Source organism: Pseudorasbora parva, chromosome 14, assembly GCF_024679245.1.
Source record: "Pseudorasbora parva isolate DD20220531a chromosome 14, ASM2467924v1, whole genome shotgun sequence".
Lineage (NCBI taxonomy): Eukaryota > Metazoa > Chordata > Actinopteri > Cypriniformes > Gobionidae > Pseudorasbora > Pseudorasbora parva.
Window position 1 is genome coordinate 22,716,879 of NC_090185.1, and position 15,993 is coordinate 22,732,871.

The 15,993-nt window shown below is 43.3% G+C and overlaps 1 protein-coding gene across 1 annotated transcript; it reads left to right on the forward strand.

Annotated features, from left to right (window-relative positions):
- The first annotated feature begins 5,878 nt into the window (after positions 1-5,878).
- Positions 5,879-9,193, forward strand: LOC137040371 (granzyme B-like). The gene is made up of 5 exons (XM_067415906.1): positions 5,879-5,939; positions 6,081-6,243; positions 6,364-6,508; positions 8,189-8,440; positions 8,526-9,193. The coding sequence occupies exons 1-5, from the start codon at positions 5,879-5,881 to the stop codon at positions 8,679-8,681; spliced, it is 777 nt and encodes a 258-aa protein (XP_067272007.1). The 3' UTR covers positions 8,682-9,193.
- Positions 9,194-15,993: the final 6,800 nt, after the last annotated feature.

Genomic DNA, 15,993 nt, shown 5'->3' on the forward strand with positions numbered 1-15,993 from the left:
AAATCCATATAAAATCCTATATGAGAATACTGAATGTTTGCATGTTGTTTAAATAAACTTACAAATATAAATTAGACATATTTTGTTTACATACAGGTCCTTCTCAAAAATTAGCATATGCGATAAAAGTTTATTATTTTCCATAATGTAATGATAAAAATGTAACTTTCATATATTTTAGATTCATTGCACACCAACTGACATATTTCAGGTCTTTTATTGTTTTAATACTGATGATTTTGGCATACAGCTCATGAAAAATTCATGTCATGAAAAGGATCTCTAAACGAGCTATTAACCTAATCATCTGAATCAACTATTTAACTCTAAACACCTGCAAAAGATTCCTAAGGCTTTTAAAAACTCCCAGCCTGGTTCTTTACTCAAAACCACAATCAGACCCGACCCTGTCCAGAAGGCCATCATTGACACCCCAAGCGAGAGGTTAAGACACAGAAAGAAATTTCTGAACGAATAGGCTGTTCCCAGAGTGCTCTATCAAGGCACCTCAGTGGGAAGTCTGTGGGAAGGAAAAGGTGTGGCAAAAAAACGCTGCACAACGAGAAGAGGTCACTGGACCCTGACGAAGATTGTGGAGAAGGACCGATTCCAGACCTTGGGGGATCTGCGGAAGCAGTGGACTGAATCTGGAGCAGAAACATCCAGAGCCACCATGCACAGGCGTGTGCAAGAAATGGGCTACAGGTGCCGCATTCCCCAGGTCAAGCCACTTTTGGGCTACAGAGAAGCAGCACTGGACTGTTGCTCAGTGGTCCAAAGTACTTTTTTCGGATGAAAGCAAATTTTGCATGTCAGTCGGAAATCAAGGTGCCAGAGTCTGGAGGAAGACTGGGGAGAAGGAAATGCCAAAATGCCTGAAGTCCAGTGTCAAGTACCCACAGTCAGTGATGGTCTGGGGTGCCATGTCAGCTGCTGGTTGGTCCACTGTGTTTTATCAAGGGCAGGGTCAATGCAGCTAGCTATCAGGAGATTTTGGGGCAATTCATGCTTCCATCAGTTGAAAAGCTTTATGGAGATGAATATTTTGTTTTTCAGCACGACCTGGCACCTGCTCACAGTGCCAAAACCACTGGTAAATGGTTTACTGACCATGGTATCACTGTGCTAAATTGGCCTGCCAACTCTCCTGACCTGAACCCCATAGAGAATCTGGGGGATATTGTGAAGAGAAAGTTGAGAGACGCACGACCCAACACTCTGGATGAGCTTAAGGCCGCTATCAAAGCATCCTGGGCCTCCTTAACACCTCAGCAGTGCCACAGGCTGATTGCCTCCATGCCACGCCGCATTGAAGCAGTCATTTCTGCAAAAGGATTCCCGACCAAGTATTGAGTGCATAACTGAACATAATTATTTGAAGGTTTACTTTTTTGTATTAAAAACACTTTTCTTTTATTGGTTGGATGAAATATGCTAATTTTTTTAGATTACGTACGTCAGACTTAGACCGACGAATTGGAATCTGATCTCAGAGACCTATCTACTTCGAGTGTATAAAAACGAGCCAATCGGAGATTGGCATGTGATCCGCACATTCCACGCTCCGCCCCGCAGCGCGGGTATAAATAGGAAGTGGAATGGCAGATCAATGCTTTTTTCTACTTCGGAGTCGAGCAGCAGTACTGTTTCCTACGAAGTGTGTGTAAAATTGAGTCTCGTGAGAGAAGGAGAACTGCCCAGGCGGGTGAAACGGCGCTTCAGCGAGTGATCGACAGTTGCAATTGTTTGCATTCACAAAAGAGCTTTGTTGGTTCGCTGGGCGTTTTCCCAAACTTGAGTGCCACACACAGGCTTGCACTGTGGACTGTGTGCTGGCCGCGGTCATCTCCCTGAGTGCTTCAGCACATCTAAAAGAGCGTTTTTCCATTCTAAAAGAGCAACACGCTTTGACCCTGCGTCCTTTTCAAGATGTCATTCAAACCGCGTGTTTCTGGGTGCGGTCGCTTCTTGTCCCCGCTTGATGGTCATGTTCGTTGTCTCACGTGTTTTGGGCATTCAGCACGCTGAGGCTGCGTTCGTGAATGAGTCATGTTCCCACTGCGGGAACATGACCATCGCAGTGTTGAGGTCCAGACTCCAATACCTCAAGGCAGGTGGAGCACCCTTGCGCATCCCCCAGTCTAACGGTCCTTCTGCACCTAAGCAGAGGGCTGCTACTCTGGCAGATGACCTGGTTGGGGACCTGAGGGTGATGGTCAGGGCAAACTTGCCAGCAGACGGAGGCCATTAAAAACATCCTGCCCCGGCGTCCCGCTGCTGCCTCCACATCGTCGCCGGCTGCAGCTCCGCCGCCTGCTCGTCACCGAGGGCGTCCCCCGGCGTCCGCCTGTGCCCCTGCCAAGCCAAAGCTGCAGCATCCACCGGCCAAGCAGGGTGCCAGGCGCAAGGGTGGCGCCCAACCTGTCCAGGGTGCTAAACCGGCCGGCAAGCGCAAGGGGGAAGCGGCCCTGAGACAGGCAGCCTAGGGAGAAGAGGAGCTGCTCTGAGGGAGATGATGTCCGCATCCCTCCCCCACCCCCCGGAGGAGGACCGTGGGGCCCCAACTGGTTCTATCCATCTGCCGCCAGCTCTCCAGAGCTCGGCGGTACCCACATACTCACAAAAAGAGCAGTTTCTTATTCACGATGCCTCCGGGCCTTGTCTCTCCCTCCTTCCCCTCCCCTCGCCAGGGGGCAGCAGAGTGGGACTCGAGGACACCTCCGGGCCTTCTCACCCACTCTCTGTCCCATCCGGGAACACTCAGACAACACTCCGGGCCGCCCACGGGCCTCCCGAGTCGGATCTGAGCATCCCACCTCCCTACCTCCGGGCAGCAGGCAGTCGAGTGGGCTTCAAGGATGTCTCCGGGCCTTCTCACCCACTCCCTGCCCATACCAGGAGTACTCGCGCAACACCCCGGGCCGCCTCCGGGCCTCCCGAGTCGAGCCAGAGCACTCCTTTGCGCTGGTACAGTCCCTGGGAGCTTGGCTAGAACTCCCCCGTTGGCTCATCCGTACCATCAGACTTGGCTATGCGACTCAGTTTGCCCGTCGGCCACCCAAGTAAAAAAGCGTCCTCTTCACCTCGGTACAAAGCAGCGACGCCCAAGTCTTGCGGTCAGAGATCGAGGTCCTACTGGCGAAGGAAGCGATTGAGCCGGTTCCTCCAGCTGAGATGAAGACAGGTTTCTATAGCCCCTACTTCATCGTGCCCAGGGCCGGCGCTCCGCACACGCACATCACGCACTGCGCGTAGGGCACCAAGTGCTTGGGGGGGCACCAAAAAATCTGGGTCGTGAAAAAATCATGACAATAGGCTACTAGTATAAATGACAAATAAAATATTTCTAAAAGCATGTTAATATACAAAAGCAATACAAAAGTAATATAGGCCTAGACCAAATTAGTCGAGAAAAAGGTGAATCTCTGTGCCAGTCTCCCTCTGGTGCCCCCCCCCCCTCCCCACCTCCCAGTGGTCTGTTCGATTATGCCTCAATCAATGTCAAATTTGGCAGACACCGACCTCAGACATGGCCTCGAAAAGGAACCAAGAGTCGGGGGCGGAAAAAAGAAAAAAGAAGAGACAGCGGGATGATGCTCGCGGGTCGCTTGCAGGTACGACAATAGCCACGTTTACATGCACGTTTTTGAAGTAAAAAGTGCTGGGACAAACGCTGTTAATATGAGAGGGTGTTGCCAAGCTGTCTGTGGCATTATGCCAACATTATCTTAATAACTTCTAACGAAATAAAAAGTTTACCCCTCAGAAAAATTAACTTTCCTCTCAACATTATAACCTGGTGTGAGCGCGCCGCGGCGCGCACTCTTCAGTGGTGAAGGCGCGCGCTGTGTATCGCGTCATATAAGGACGCACACTCAAAAGTAATCGGGTCAGGTCGTTTACATGGTGAAACTTTTCGTTTGATCAGTTCATGAAAAGGTTTATCCCACCCCTCTCAAACCGATTACAATTTCATTCGGTTTGGGCATTTTTATTCCGATTGAGGTGTTTATATGGAGCATTTAAGTGGTCTGGCTGTCATCAGCATCAATGGGGACGTGGCTCAGAAACTGTCATATGATGACCTGATAGCTGATTTTGGGGGGGGCACCGCCAAGCATTTGTGCTTAGGGCACCCAAATGGCTAGCGCCGGCCCTGATCGTGCCCCAGAAAGGGGGTGGGCTACAACCAATCTTGAACCTGCGTGTCCTGAATTGGGCCCTGCACAAGCTCCCGTTCCGGATGTTGACGCAGAAACACATTTTTCAATCCATCCGTCCCCAGGATTGGTTCGCAGCGATCAACCTGAAGGAAGCGTACTTTCATGTCTCTATCCTCCCTCGACACAGACCGTTCCTACGCTTTGCGTTCGAGGGGAAGGCATACCAGTACAAGGTCCTGCCCTTCAGGCTGTCCCTGTCGCCTCGCGTCTTCACGAAGATCGCGGAGGCAGCCATTGTTCCACTCAGAGAACGCAGTGTTCGCATTCACAGGGACATGGTGCTCAGTCACCTCAGCCTGTTGGGCCTTCGGGTCAACCGAGAGAAGAGCAAGCTCTGTCCTACACAGAGAATCTCTTACCTCGGTATGGCGTTGAATTCGGTCAACCTGCGCGCCTCACGGAGGAGCGAGTCCGGTCGGTTTTGAACTGCTTGAATACATTCAAAGGCAGGACAGTGGTCCCACTGAAACTCTTTCAGAGACTCCTGGGGCATATGGCGTCTGCAGCCGCGGTAACGCTGCTTGGATTGCTTCAAATGAGACCGCTTCAACACTGGCTCCATGGCCGAGTCCCGAGGTGGGCGTGGCAGAGCGGCCAGTACCGGGTCCCTGTGACTCCATACTGCCGCCAAACTTTCAGTCCTTGGTCAGACACAACGTTTCTCCGCGCCGGGCTGCCCTTAGAACAAGTGTCCAGGCATGCTATGCTATTCACGGATGCCTCTACCACGGGCTGGGGGGCCACGTGCAACGGGCATGCAGCTGCGGGTCTGTGGATGGAACCACAATTGCATTGGCATATAAATTGCCTCGAGTTGCTAGCAGTACATTTGTACCTGTATATGGCATTAACATACAGTAACATAAAACGTCATCATATAAATCATTTTAATATATGTATATATAATAATTCTTCTATGGGTATTTCATACATGGTATAAACATATATATATATATATTGTAAGAATGCATTTGTGCTAATAAAGTATTGCCTTATATGAAACATATATGTCATCAGTACTCGGATATATGGACATATATGTACATATATTTCATTTTCGTATGGGGACCTTCACTGGTGAAGTTGACTGAACTTAATATTTATCAATCTGGTAAGTAATATAGCTAACTAACAACACAATTTCTCTTTCAGCTCAGTGAACAAGGAAGACGAACCCCACATTAGACCTTGCATGGTTTCTCTTCAGAAGAACTGTCGACATATCTCCTCTTCCTCATTTCTAATCAGTTTGTCTCGACTGTTGCATATACAGTATAATTGCAATATCACATGGGGACACAAAAAGTAATTTCACGTTAATTCATTTGGTGGCCATCCTGGTAACACCCTCAATTTCCAGTTGTTCAAGTGGCTCATATATACTGGGGAATGGAGAAAGACTAAAAACTCTAAAACTTTTGGTCATGGTAATACGATAAGAAAAATCAAACAAAAATGGAATAATAAATTCAATAAACTCAATATGAGACTACCAGGATTAACAAGAACAGTACTGTCTCATCATTGTGTTGCTCATACTAAAATATATATCTTTTTTAAAAAGGAGGTAGAGTAACTTGCTGCTTAATGTCTCCACCCATATTTAAAGTATATTTATACTGCCAGTGAGAGCTCACTATTCGTCTTTTTTCAGCATGACCATCATCATCTCTCTGCTCCTGCTGGCCTCTCTGCTGCCACACCTGACCTTCACTGGTGAGATTGATCAGATTATTATGATGATTGATTATTTAGAAATATTTAATTGGTGTGTGGTGAATAAGTTGACTGACAATCTCTCTCTCTCTCTCTCTCTCTCTCTCTCTCTCTCTCTCTCTCTCTCTCTCTCTCTCTCAGCTCATGTGAATGTGAATGTGAATGTGAGTATTGTGAACGGCAGGGAAGCCAGACCCCACTCCAGACCTTACATGGTTTCTCTTCAGTTTCATGGGTCTCATATCTGCGGTGGATCTCTCATTTCTAATCGGTTTGTCTTGACTGCTGCACATTGCTGGAACAGGTATGAGCTTGTTAAGTGTGAACTGCAATGTTGATTTAAAATGACTTTTGACTCACAACGACTGCAGTGCAACCTATACGGTGTACATAAATCACTATTTCCAATGCGCTCTTTCAACAGAAAAATGATTCTGACAGTTGCAGTTGGTGCTCATGACTTAAGGAACAGCAAGGGTTCAGACAGCATTGGAGTGAAGTCCTACATCCCGCATCCAAACTATATAGGCCCACCCAATCCTATTCAGAATGACATCATGCTTTTGAAGGTAACATATCAGAAAAGAATATCAGGAAACAATACCACAAACCACTATGTTTGATTGTCTATTACAATTTCATGCTTTAAAAATTACTGGAGGGATTTTAATCATTGTATGTAAATGGCCAAGTGCCTCTTTGAGTCTGTTTTTTACATTATTCATTTATTGCTCAGACTAGCAACAAAAAATATTGGCCCTAGAAAACCTGAAAAATCATTGCTGCATTTCTGTGGTTACAAAACACAATAAATAAAAAGGTACACAAAAATAAACTCAACTTTAGGGCTTCTATATGAAAATAAAAAAACAGAAGTATAACACTTTCTCACTTCCAACTCTCACATACAAACTATTAAATATTAATTTTACATATTAGCATAATTCAATTGTGATTCTCAATTTAATCAGCCAGCATAATTATTTACAATTATTATATTTTTTATTTACGCTATTTAGACACGTTTCAACACGTAACCCGACCCCATCACTAAACCTACCCATTTGTGTGTTATATGAAATAAAACACAGGATATAACGGCCAGATACGACTGCAGGCACAATTTATTCAAAAATTACAAATATTTGAGGTGTTCCGAGGCCAAACGATTAATCTGTGTGAAGAAAATCCCCAAAAGCGACCAGCGTCTACATCTGCAAATGATCATGCAGACATTCAAAAATTGCCGCTCGAAGAAAAGTTACGTCACCTTTGACACTTTTTTATGATCTACGAAACAGACATTCATAAAAACAATAAGATTGTGTATTTAGCCTAATATAACTGATATCGTATTAAATATATTAAAACAACATCAAGACACAAAATATGAATTTTCCAACACGTGGATATGCGTTTTAACTTTAAAAACTTTTTTTGATTGATTTGAAATAATTTTAAGTTTTGTGTCACCACACAACCTATACATCCAAGCATAAACAATAAATTATTTGTTTTTAAAGCATCTACGTTCACAATCCACTGTTTTTACAGAATTTTAAAGAAAAGCAAGAATACTAAATGCAGGATTTGGTACAACAGAAAGCTTTCAAGAGCGCTCATTTTCCGCTCACAATCATTAAAAAGCAGTTATACATCTTAATTGCGATCTCACAAAGTTCCAATAAGTGATGTGATGCAAAGGGAATATCTTATTTACATAATTGATTATTATAACGAGAAGGATTTCTTTCATTACAGAAAAAACTGATCCAAGAACAGCATTATGGGCAGCTTTTCCCTCAAAAGCAATAAGAAGCACATGAAAGCTTGCTTCCACCATGGAATTAAAAAAAAGAAAAGATAATTGAGACTTTTTATTTCACGATTCTGAAATTCTCACAATTGTGAAATTCTCACAATTCTGCCTTTATAACATGCATTTGTGAGTTTATATCACGCTATTCTGATAAAAAAAAATCTTTAAAAAAAACGATTTTTTTTTTCCAGTGTGGAAACAAGCTTCCATAGCAGCAGGCAATTAAAAAGAGAATTTTCAACATACATAGTCCGTGACCAGGGGAAGATAAGCTTTGCCCAGCCTTAGACACACTCTGCCTATGAAACACATGAATTGGCAAATCCACAGAATTAAGATTATTTATTTTTTTGCTTTTAATACTAAGTTTGCTGAATTACTATTTGATTGTCCATTATTTATTAGTACTGTTTGTATTTTTGAATTACAGCTAAAGAAAAAAGTTAGACTACAAAGGAATGTTAGACTGATATCATTACCAAACAAAGGAGAAGACGTGGGACCAGATACTGTCTGTAGTGTTGCTGGCTGGGGATACCTGGAGACTAATGGCCCAGGGAGCAATGTTCTAATGGAGGCAGACACGACTACAATAAATCAGGCAGAGTGTCAGCGTAGATGGGGAACTTATTTCTTGGCCCCACAGATGATCTGCGCATATGGCTACGGTGGATCCTGCACCGTATGTACAAAAGATGATTCACAGACGTTATTGTATTATACAAACTGGTTTCACTAGTGACGTGTTGATCTGTGTTTCTTAACAGGGGGATTCAGGAGGTCCTTTGGTTTGTGGAAAAACTGCAGTTGGTGTCACATCTTTTGGTGACATTGATGTCTGTAATTTACCTGAGCACCCTGAAGTTTATACTAAGATTTCAGCATATATTCAATGGATCCGCAAAGAAATTGGAAATAAATAAGTGACATTTAAACCAAAAAAATGAAGAAATGTTTTTCTTGAATTCTTTAATAAAAGTATCACATTGCCACAGCCATAATTACACACTCAAAATCATTTAGCAGGTTACATGGTAGCCATAAAGGTAACATCCTCAATTTCCAGTCATGAAAGTTCATCTATTTAGAAGTTAAGTTTAGTCTTAAACATATTTTAATGTAATATTACATTACACATGTTTTATTTTAATGTCATAAACATTGTAGAGAAGCCATCATGCCAAGGCAGTAAACAAGGAAGACAACCTGGGGCACATCCTATAAGTGATGTGGTGAAGAAGCTGCCTCAACCTAAAAGGCCTGGAGAAACTACATGGAGAGAGCAACTCCTCATCTTTCCCTGTAACCTTCGGGGCTGGAATATAGAGTTGGCCTAGTTGTAGAGTATGACAGGAGGCTGATGTTCTAACCAAGGTGTGTCTAGTCCTGTGTTCTGAGTCCCAGGCTGTTGTAAATGGTTCTGATTGTCCTTTGCTCTGACCCCCAGACACGAGCTGGCTTTAAGGGTCCTGTGTTATGACCCCCAGACTGTGTTCTAATCTTACAGGTTCTGAATGTTAATTAAAACATTTTGAATTATATTATGTTGCATTTGATTTTGTTCAAGAAAAACAATGCTTAATTGACCAATTCCCATGGTTATGTTACTAGTCCAACATTAGTTATGGAATATGTGGTTGTCAAGCTAGCTGTCAGGATTCTAACTGTTACAACATATAATATAATCTAATTGATTCTAACTGTGTTGTTATGGGTAGTTTCAGAGTAGAAAAAGCAAGTGGTTCACTTTACCCCCTTTATTTCTCTGGTCTGTCTCAGTTTACCCCTAAGCTGACCTTTGTCCTGAATATACATTCCATTGCTAGGAAACATCCTGAAATAATGGGAAATGTGCCCATTTTATTGATATACAGGTGCTGGCCATATAATTAGAATATCCTCAAACAGTTGATTTATTTAACTATTTCCATTCAAAAAGTGAAACTTGTACATTTTATTCATTCATTACACACAGACTGATATTTTTCAAATGTTTATTTATTTTAAATTTGATTATTATAACTGACAACTAAGGAAAATCCTAAATTCAGTATTTCAGAAAATTAGAATATTACTTAAGAACAATCCAAAGAAAGGGTTTTTAAAAAATCTTGGCCAACCAAAAGTATGAACATGAAAAGTATGAGCATGTACAGCACTCAATACTTAGTTGGGGCTCCTTTTGCCTGAATTACTGCAGCAATGCGTCGTGGCATGGAATCGATCAGTCTGTGACACTGCTCAGGTGTTATGAGGTTGCTCTGATAGTGGCCTTTAGCTATTCTGCATTGTTAGGTATGGCATATTGCATCATCCTCTTCACAATACCCCATAGATTTTCTATGGGGTTAAGGTCAGGTGAGTTTGCTGGCCAATTAAGAAGAGGGATAGCATCCTTTAACCAGGTACCGGTTGCTTTGGCACTGTGTGCAGGTGCCAAGTCCTGTTGAATAATAAAATCTGCATCTCCAAAAAAAGTGATCTAAAACTTCCTAGTATATGGCTGCATTGACCTTGGACCTCAGAAAACACAGTGAACCAACACCAGCAGATGACATGCCACCCCAAACCACCCCACCCTGATTGTGGAAACTTGGACCTCAAAAAACATGGATTGTGTGTGCCTCTCCTCTCTTCCTCCAGAGTCTTGGGACCCTGATTTTCAAAAGAAATGCAAAATTTACTTTCACCATAGAACAACTTTAGACCACTCAGAAGTCCTTTTTTTCTTTAGCCCAGGTAAGATGCTTCTGACATTGTCGGTTGTTCAAGAGTGGCTTGACACAAGTATTGCGACAACTGACACCCATGTCTTGCATGCATCTGTGTGTAGTGGTTCTGAAGCATTAGCTCCAGCTGCAGTCCACTCTTTGGGAATCTCTCCCCAATTTTTGAATGGGTTTTGTTTCACAATTCTCTCCAGGCTGCGGTTATTCCTAATGCTTGTACATTTTCCTACCACATCTTTTCCTTCCCTTCGCCTTTCTATTGATGTGCTTGTACACTTGGACAGGTCTGTGAACAGCCAGCCTCTTTTGAAATCACCTTTTGTGTCTTGCCCTCCTTGTGCAAGGTGTCAATGGTCGTCTTTTGGACAAATGACAAGTTAGCAGTCTTCCCCATGATTGCGTAGCCGACAGAACTAGGGTGCTTCCCAATTCTTATTTGTGCATCCTCGTTTCCTTTCCTAGCTTCCTTTCCTCGCGCCTTAGGAATTGAATCAAGTGAATTGATATATCCTCGCTCCCTTTAACGTCACTTCAAAGCGGCGTCACAGCAGCAGGTCATTGTGTAGTTATTTTGCCTCACCGGCACGTCATCCTTAATGAACCCGTATCCGACTTGGCTTGGTTGGCTCAGATGGGGACACTAAACTTATGATCTAAGTTATGCAACTAAATATACAAATAAAATTAATGAATAAGGCCTTATTTAATTCTATAAACTATAATACTGATCAGCCAACATTGTAGCTATATGATTAATTAAAATAAGCTGATAACATCACTGTTTTCTCCAGAACAGTTATTTTAAGAGCCAAATAAAATTTTGTTGCAATATTGTCCTGTTTAACAATGTGAAGTTGCTTTGAAACCATATTAATTGTAAAAGCGCTATATAAATAAAGTTGATTGATTGATTTGAATTAATTCAAAAGTTCTCTTGAATGACTGAAGAAAACTGCAGCAGGTTGTCTGAAGAAAAAAATGAGGGTTGTCATCGGAAAGAGCCGAATTGAGCAAATGAGCTGACTCAATTCATGGGAAATGTGTATCAGGTGTGCTTATAATTAGTGCACATTTAGTGCCGCACACAGGCTTAAGAAATGTAACAGAGTGCTTGTCCTTAAAGATTAAAACTGCAGTGATTGTCCAGTTACACAATGTTCTTCCTGAGGAGAGAATTGCACGACTGAGAAGAGTTATGTGTGAATGAGGATGACAAATCGGATTCACATCAGTGACCCGAGACACTGCTGATTGTTTGAACAAGCATAATGCTGGTTTATATTCATAGAAATACCATCTTATGTGTTATTTGAACTATTATTTGAACTTTCTCCTCAATGCCCCGGTTTCACCATCTGATTTTTTTGGTACCTCCGTAGACCAAGAGCCCTGTGGCTCATGATGACACATTGATATCTTATCAAAGCTTGTTCTCGTGTGCTCTGTCTTGTCATGTGAGCATGCGCTCTTAATTCTGTCTGTGCTTTCATGTTGTCATGTTTTGTGTGAAACTTCATGTCAAGTTTGGTGTGAGCACATGTTCATGTGTTTCTTTGTCCCATGTGCTCTCATGTCGATTGTCTAACCCTGCCCACCTTGTTTTCTGATTATTTGTTTATTTGCCTCACCTGTCTTCCCTCGGTACCCTGTTGTTTGTTCCCTATTTAGTCTCCTTGTGTTTGCAGTCCTGTGCTGGATTGTCATCGAACGTACCTCATGTTTCCCTGCTTTCCGTCATCATCAAGTTAAGAGTCAAGTCTTGTTTTGCCCCCTTGGGGTAGTTTTTGTTTATCTCGTTATATTTTATTTAATAAAGCCCATTCCTCCTGCAAATTGAGTCCTTTTCCCTTCCACAAACCCTCACAATATCATCCAGCCACAAGAGGACTCATTGGAGAACGGGCACCCTCCTCTTTCCATCTCCTGCCTGCTTGAGCTCTGTTAAAAAAACAGATGTTTTATGTTGTTCAGGAACTCTCCCTTTGTCAGGGCAAGATTGATGTCATGCTGACTTGAAAGAGGTTTTTAACATCTGCTTCACAAGGCCACTCAGCATTTGGGAGATGGGAAGGCTGGGGCACCTGCCCTATTGGGAATTTGTATACCATTTAAATCAGTGGAAAGGCAGAGTGCCTTTGCAGCACAAATTCCCACCATGCTGACTGTTCCCTCCTTCTACATGCAGTTAGTGAAAGCCCCATTTTCACCCTGATTCCAGTCCGGTCAGAGTCTGATCTACCTGTCTTGCCGACCTCACTCAAGTCTCATGCTCTGCCAGTCCCACTCAAGCTTCCTGCTCTGCTAGTCTCGCTCAAGCCTCCTGCACAGTCAGCCCCAGTCAAGCATCCAGACCCAACTGATGCACCCTGGTCCCATACCTCCAGCACTGCCCTGGCCTTCTGCCAGGACTCCTGACCCACCCAAGCCCACCTGGTCTGTCCCTCCAATCCCACCCTGGTGTTCTGCAGCGATTCTTTATTTGTTTGGAGCCACTCTGGTCTGTCCCTCCTGATCCACTCTGGCCTTCTGCTGGGACTCCAGACCTGCTTGAGCCTCTTTGGCTCAACCCTCCTGTCCCTCCATGTTCCCTTTTAGAGTATGTCTGGGCTGTCCTTCTGGTTCTGACTTGGCTCCCCTCCCTCCCCTCTTTGTCTCTGTGATTTGATTTTCCTGTCTTGTGTTTCGATCTGTGTATCTGTCTTGTTTTTGGTGTGCCTCGTTAGGGATGCTAGGTGGGGTTCTGTCACTTCGGTCTAGGTTACTCTTGGTTTTGTGACAGAACCATGGCACTCCTGTATTGTTTGTCTTTTGTTCTGTCTTCAAGGTTGTTTTGTGTTTGGAGTGTGGTGTTCAGATCCTGGCACTTCGGTCTAGTCTGATTTTGTGTCGGAATTTGGACATTCATGCTCTGTGTTTGTCTTTTGTTGGGAGTGCACAGGCATTTGCTTGTTATCGTGCGCTCTGTCATGTGAGCATGTGCTCTTCTGTCTGTGCTTTCATGTCATGCTTTTTTCCTTAGTTTTCATTAGCTGCATGTTCATGTCAAGTTGGTGTGAGCACATGTTCATGTGTTTCTTGGTTTCATGTGCTCATGTTGATTGTCTAACCCTGCTGATTTATTGTTTTTTTGTCCCACCTGTCTTCCCTCATTACCCTCTTTTGTTTGTTCCCTATTTAAGGCTACAACAAACTCTGCAAGAACGGAGAAAAAAAGTTCTTGCTCCCTGGATTGCAAGAACAAAATTACATCATTTTGTTCTCACAGCCCTGGTTTGGGAGTTCTTGCAGCTTGTTCTCGACACATCGCCAGAGCGGAACTTTTTTCTTGTGGGTGTCCGAGAACTATTGTGTAATTGGTCATGCATTTAAAGTGGGTGTGGTTAATGTGGAGAAATGCAGATGTTCGGCACCTGCTTTTCTGGTGAAGTATGTAATGTACTGGCCAGAATGAACTTTGTTCTTGTTCTTGCCACCTCAAGAAAACAAACAAATTTCTTTGTTTTTGCAGAGTATTTCCCAAGCTTTATTCTCGTCGTCAAACGTACCTCATGTTTCCCTACTTGTCATCACCAAGAGTCAAGTATTGTTTTTCCCCTTGGGGTATTTTTTTTTTTTTTTTTTTTAATTTTGTTTAAAACTCATTCCTCCTGCAAATTGAGTCATTGCTCCGTTCCCTTCAAGAAACCCTGACACTCTCATTGGCTATCTGTCATCGCCGATGTAATTTTCAGTCAGAACACATTTCACACAGTAGGAGTTTGAATCGCCGACAGGTCTAGATATTTGGCATGCCAAGTATCTCACGGGCATTGGCGACTCGTCTGAGATTGTCTTTGATCATTCACACTGTGTGATTGTCACTCACGTGCATGACCACCGATTTGCCTATGATTCCAGGCATTTGTCGGCGAGTCAAAACCGGGCAGAGTGAACAAAAGTGAATAAAACAAAAAAATAAGAAAATGAGGAATGTGTTTAGTGGCTTCAACCTGATTTTTACATTATACATAATGTGCGTTTTTTTAAATTTATTTTTTACCTGCAGTATTATTGCTTCCAAAACTACACCTGGTGATGGACAATTACTTGTATCCCATTATGTGAAGTACATTTAGAAGAAAAAAAGCTTTTATGGGAGTGTGGATTATGTCTTGATAAAACACTCATCATACTAAAACAAAATATATATTAATCTTATTTTATTACAAATATTTATTACTTATCTATCTTTGTAATGTAGTCAAATAAAATATTGGTTCTTGTATCACAATAACTTCTGCTGTAATTGACAGAGGACAGTTGTGGTCACAAAATTAAATCTAGCAACATATTGTGAAGTAGTTCTACCACATCCATCTTGAACATTGTGGAACTGCACTGCTTTCGCAACACAAACCATCTTTCGATTGAAAAATTAACCGCAAACCAACTGATTGTAACAAATTGAAGATTTGAAGTAAAAAAAGCCATTTTAGAGTTGATCCTTGTGTATGTGGTTGACTAATACCTTTTTTGAGTTATAGGCAAGACAGATGTGTGTAATCCAAGGAAAATAACTTGGCAGTCAGGCTGGTGCTTCACTGCATATCATGGCATTGGCATGGCATGCTGACCCCTTTCAGTCACTCACGTTCGATGTACGTCACCAATGAATTGGGATCGCTTCAGGGAGCCCCTATCAGCTTCGAGATATAGAGAACGGGCCAATGAACATTGTTGTGCGAGATTTGCATCTCGTGCTCAGACTCGCAGCGTGGGTATAAAGCCGAAGCGATTGCAATGCACTGTTGTCATTCACTTCGGAGCCGAACAGGCATTGATGAAGAGATGAATCACTCTTGTGCTGGGGATAGAGCACACAACAGCCTGACCGCGGGTACACCACTGCAACAACCCAACTGCTGTTTTCACAGCAACTGTGCAAATTTTCATTTTGTTGGTCCGTGAGGGCATTACCTGAATTCTACCGCTGACTTCCCTGGATGCTTCAGCACTAAAAGAGTGTCTTTTTCAAGATGGCATACCAGCGTTTCTGGATGCGGATGTTCCCTCTCGCCCGCTGACTGTCACAATCGTTACATCACGTGTCTGGGCATTCAGCACACTGAGGCAGCTTTTGTGGATAGTTCATGTTTCATCTCGACGCTTAGTTTGAGACTCGCCTACCTTTGGGAAGGTGGAGTCCACCTACCCGTACCTCGATCTAGTGCTATTCCTGCCCAGCAGAATAGAACTACTTTGACAGATGGCCGGGGTGACGTGAGAACCACGTTTAGGGCACACTCGCCAATTCAACCTGCCATGGGCTTCCAGTGGTTAACTTTGGGGCTCCAGCAGATGAACAGATGTTGATCGCTGCATCGGAGGAGCAGATCCAGTCCTCAGAAGATGATGATTCAGCTATACTTTCCCCGGCTGCCAAAAAGGTCAGGCTTGAATGGAACCCTCCATCATGCTGGTTCTCTGCATTTTCTTCCCGGAGGTGCATGATGAGCTTACCAGGTCA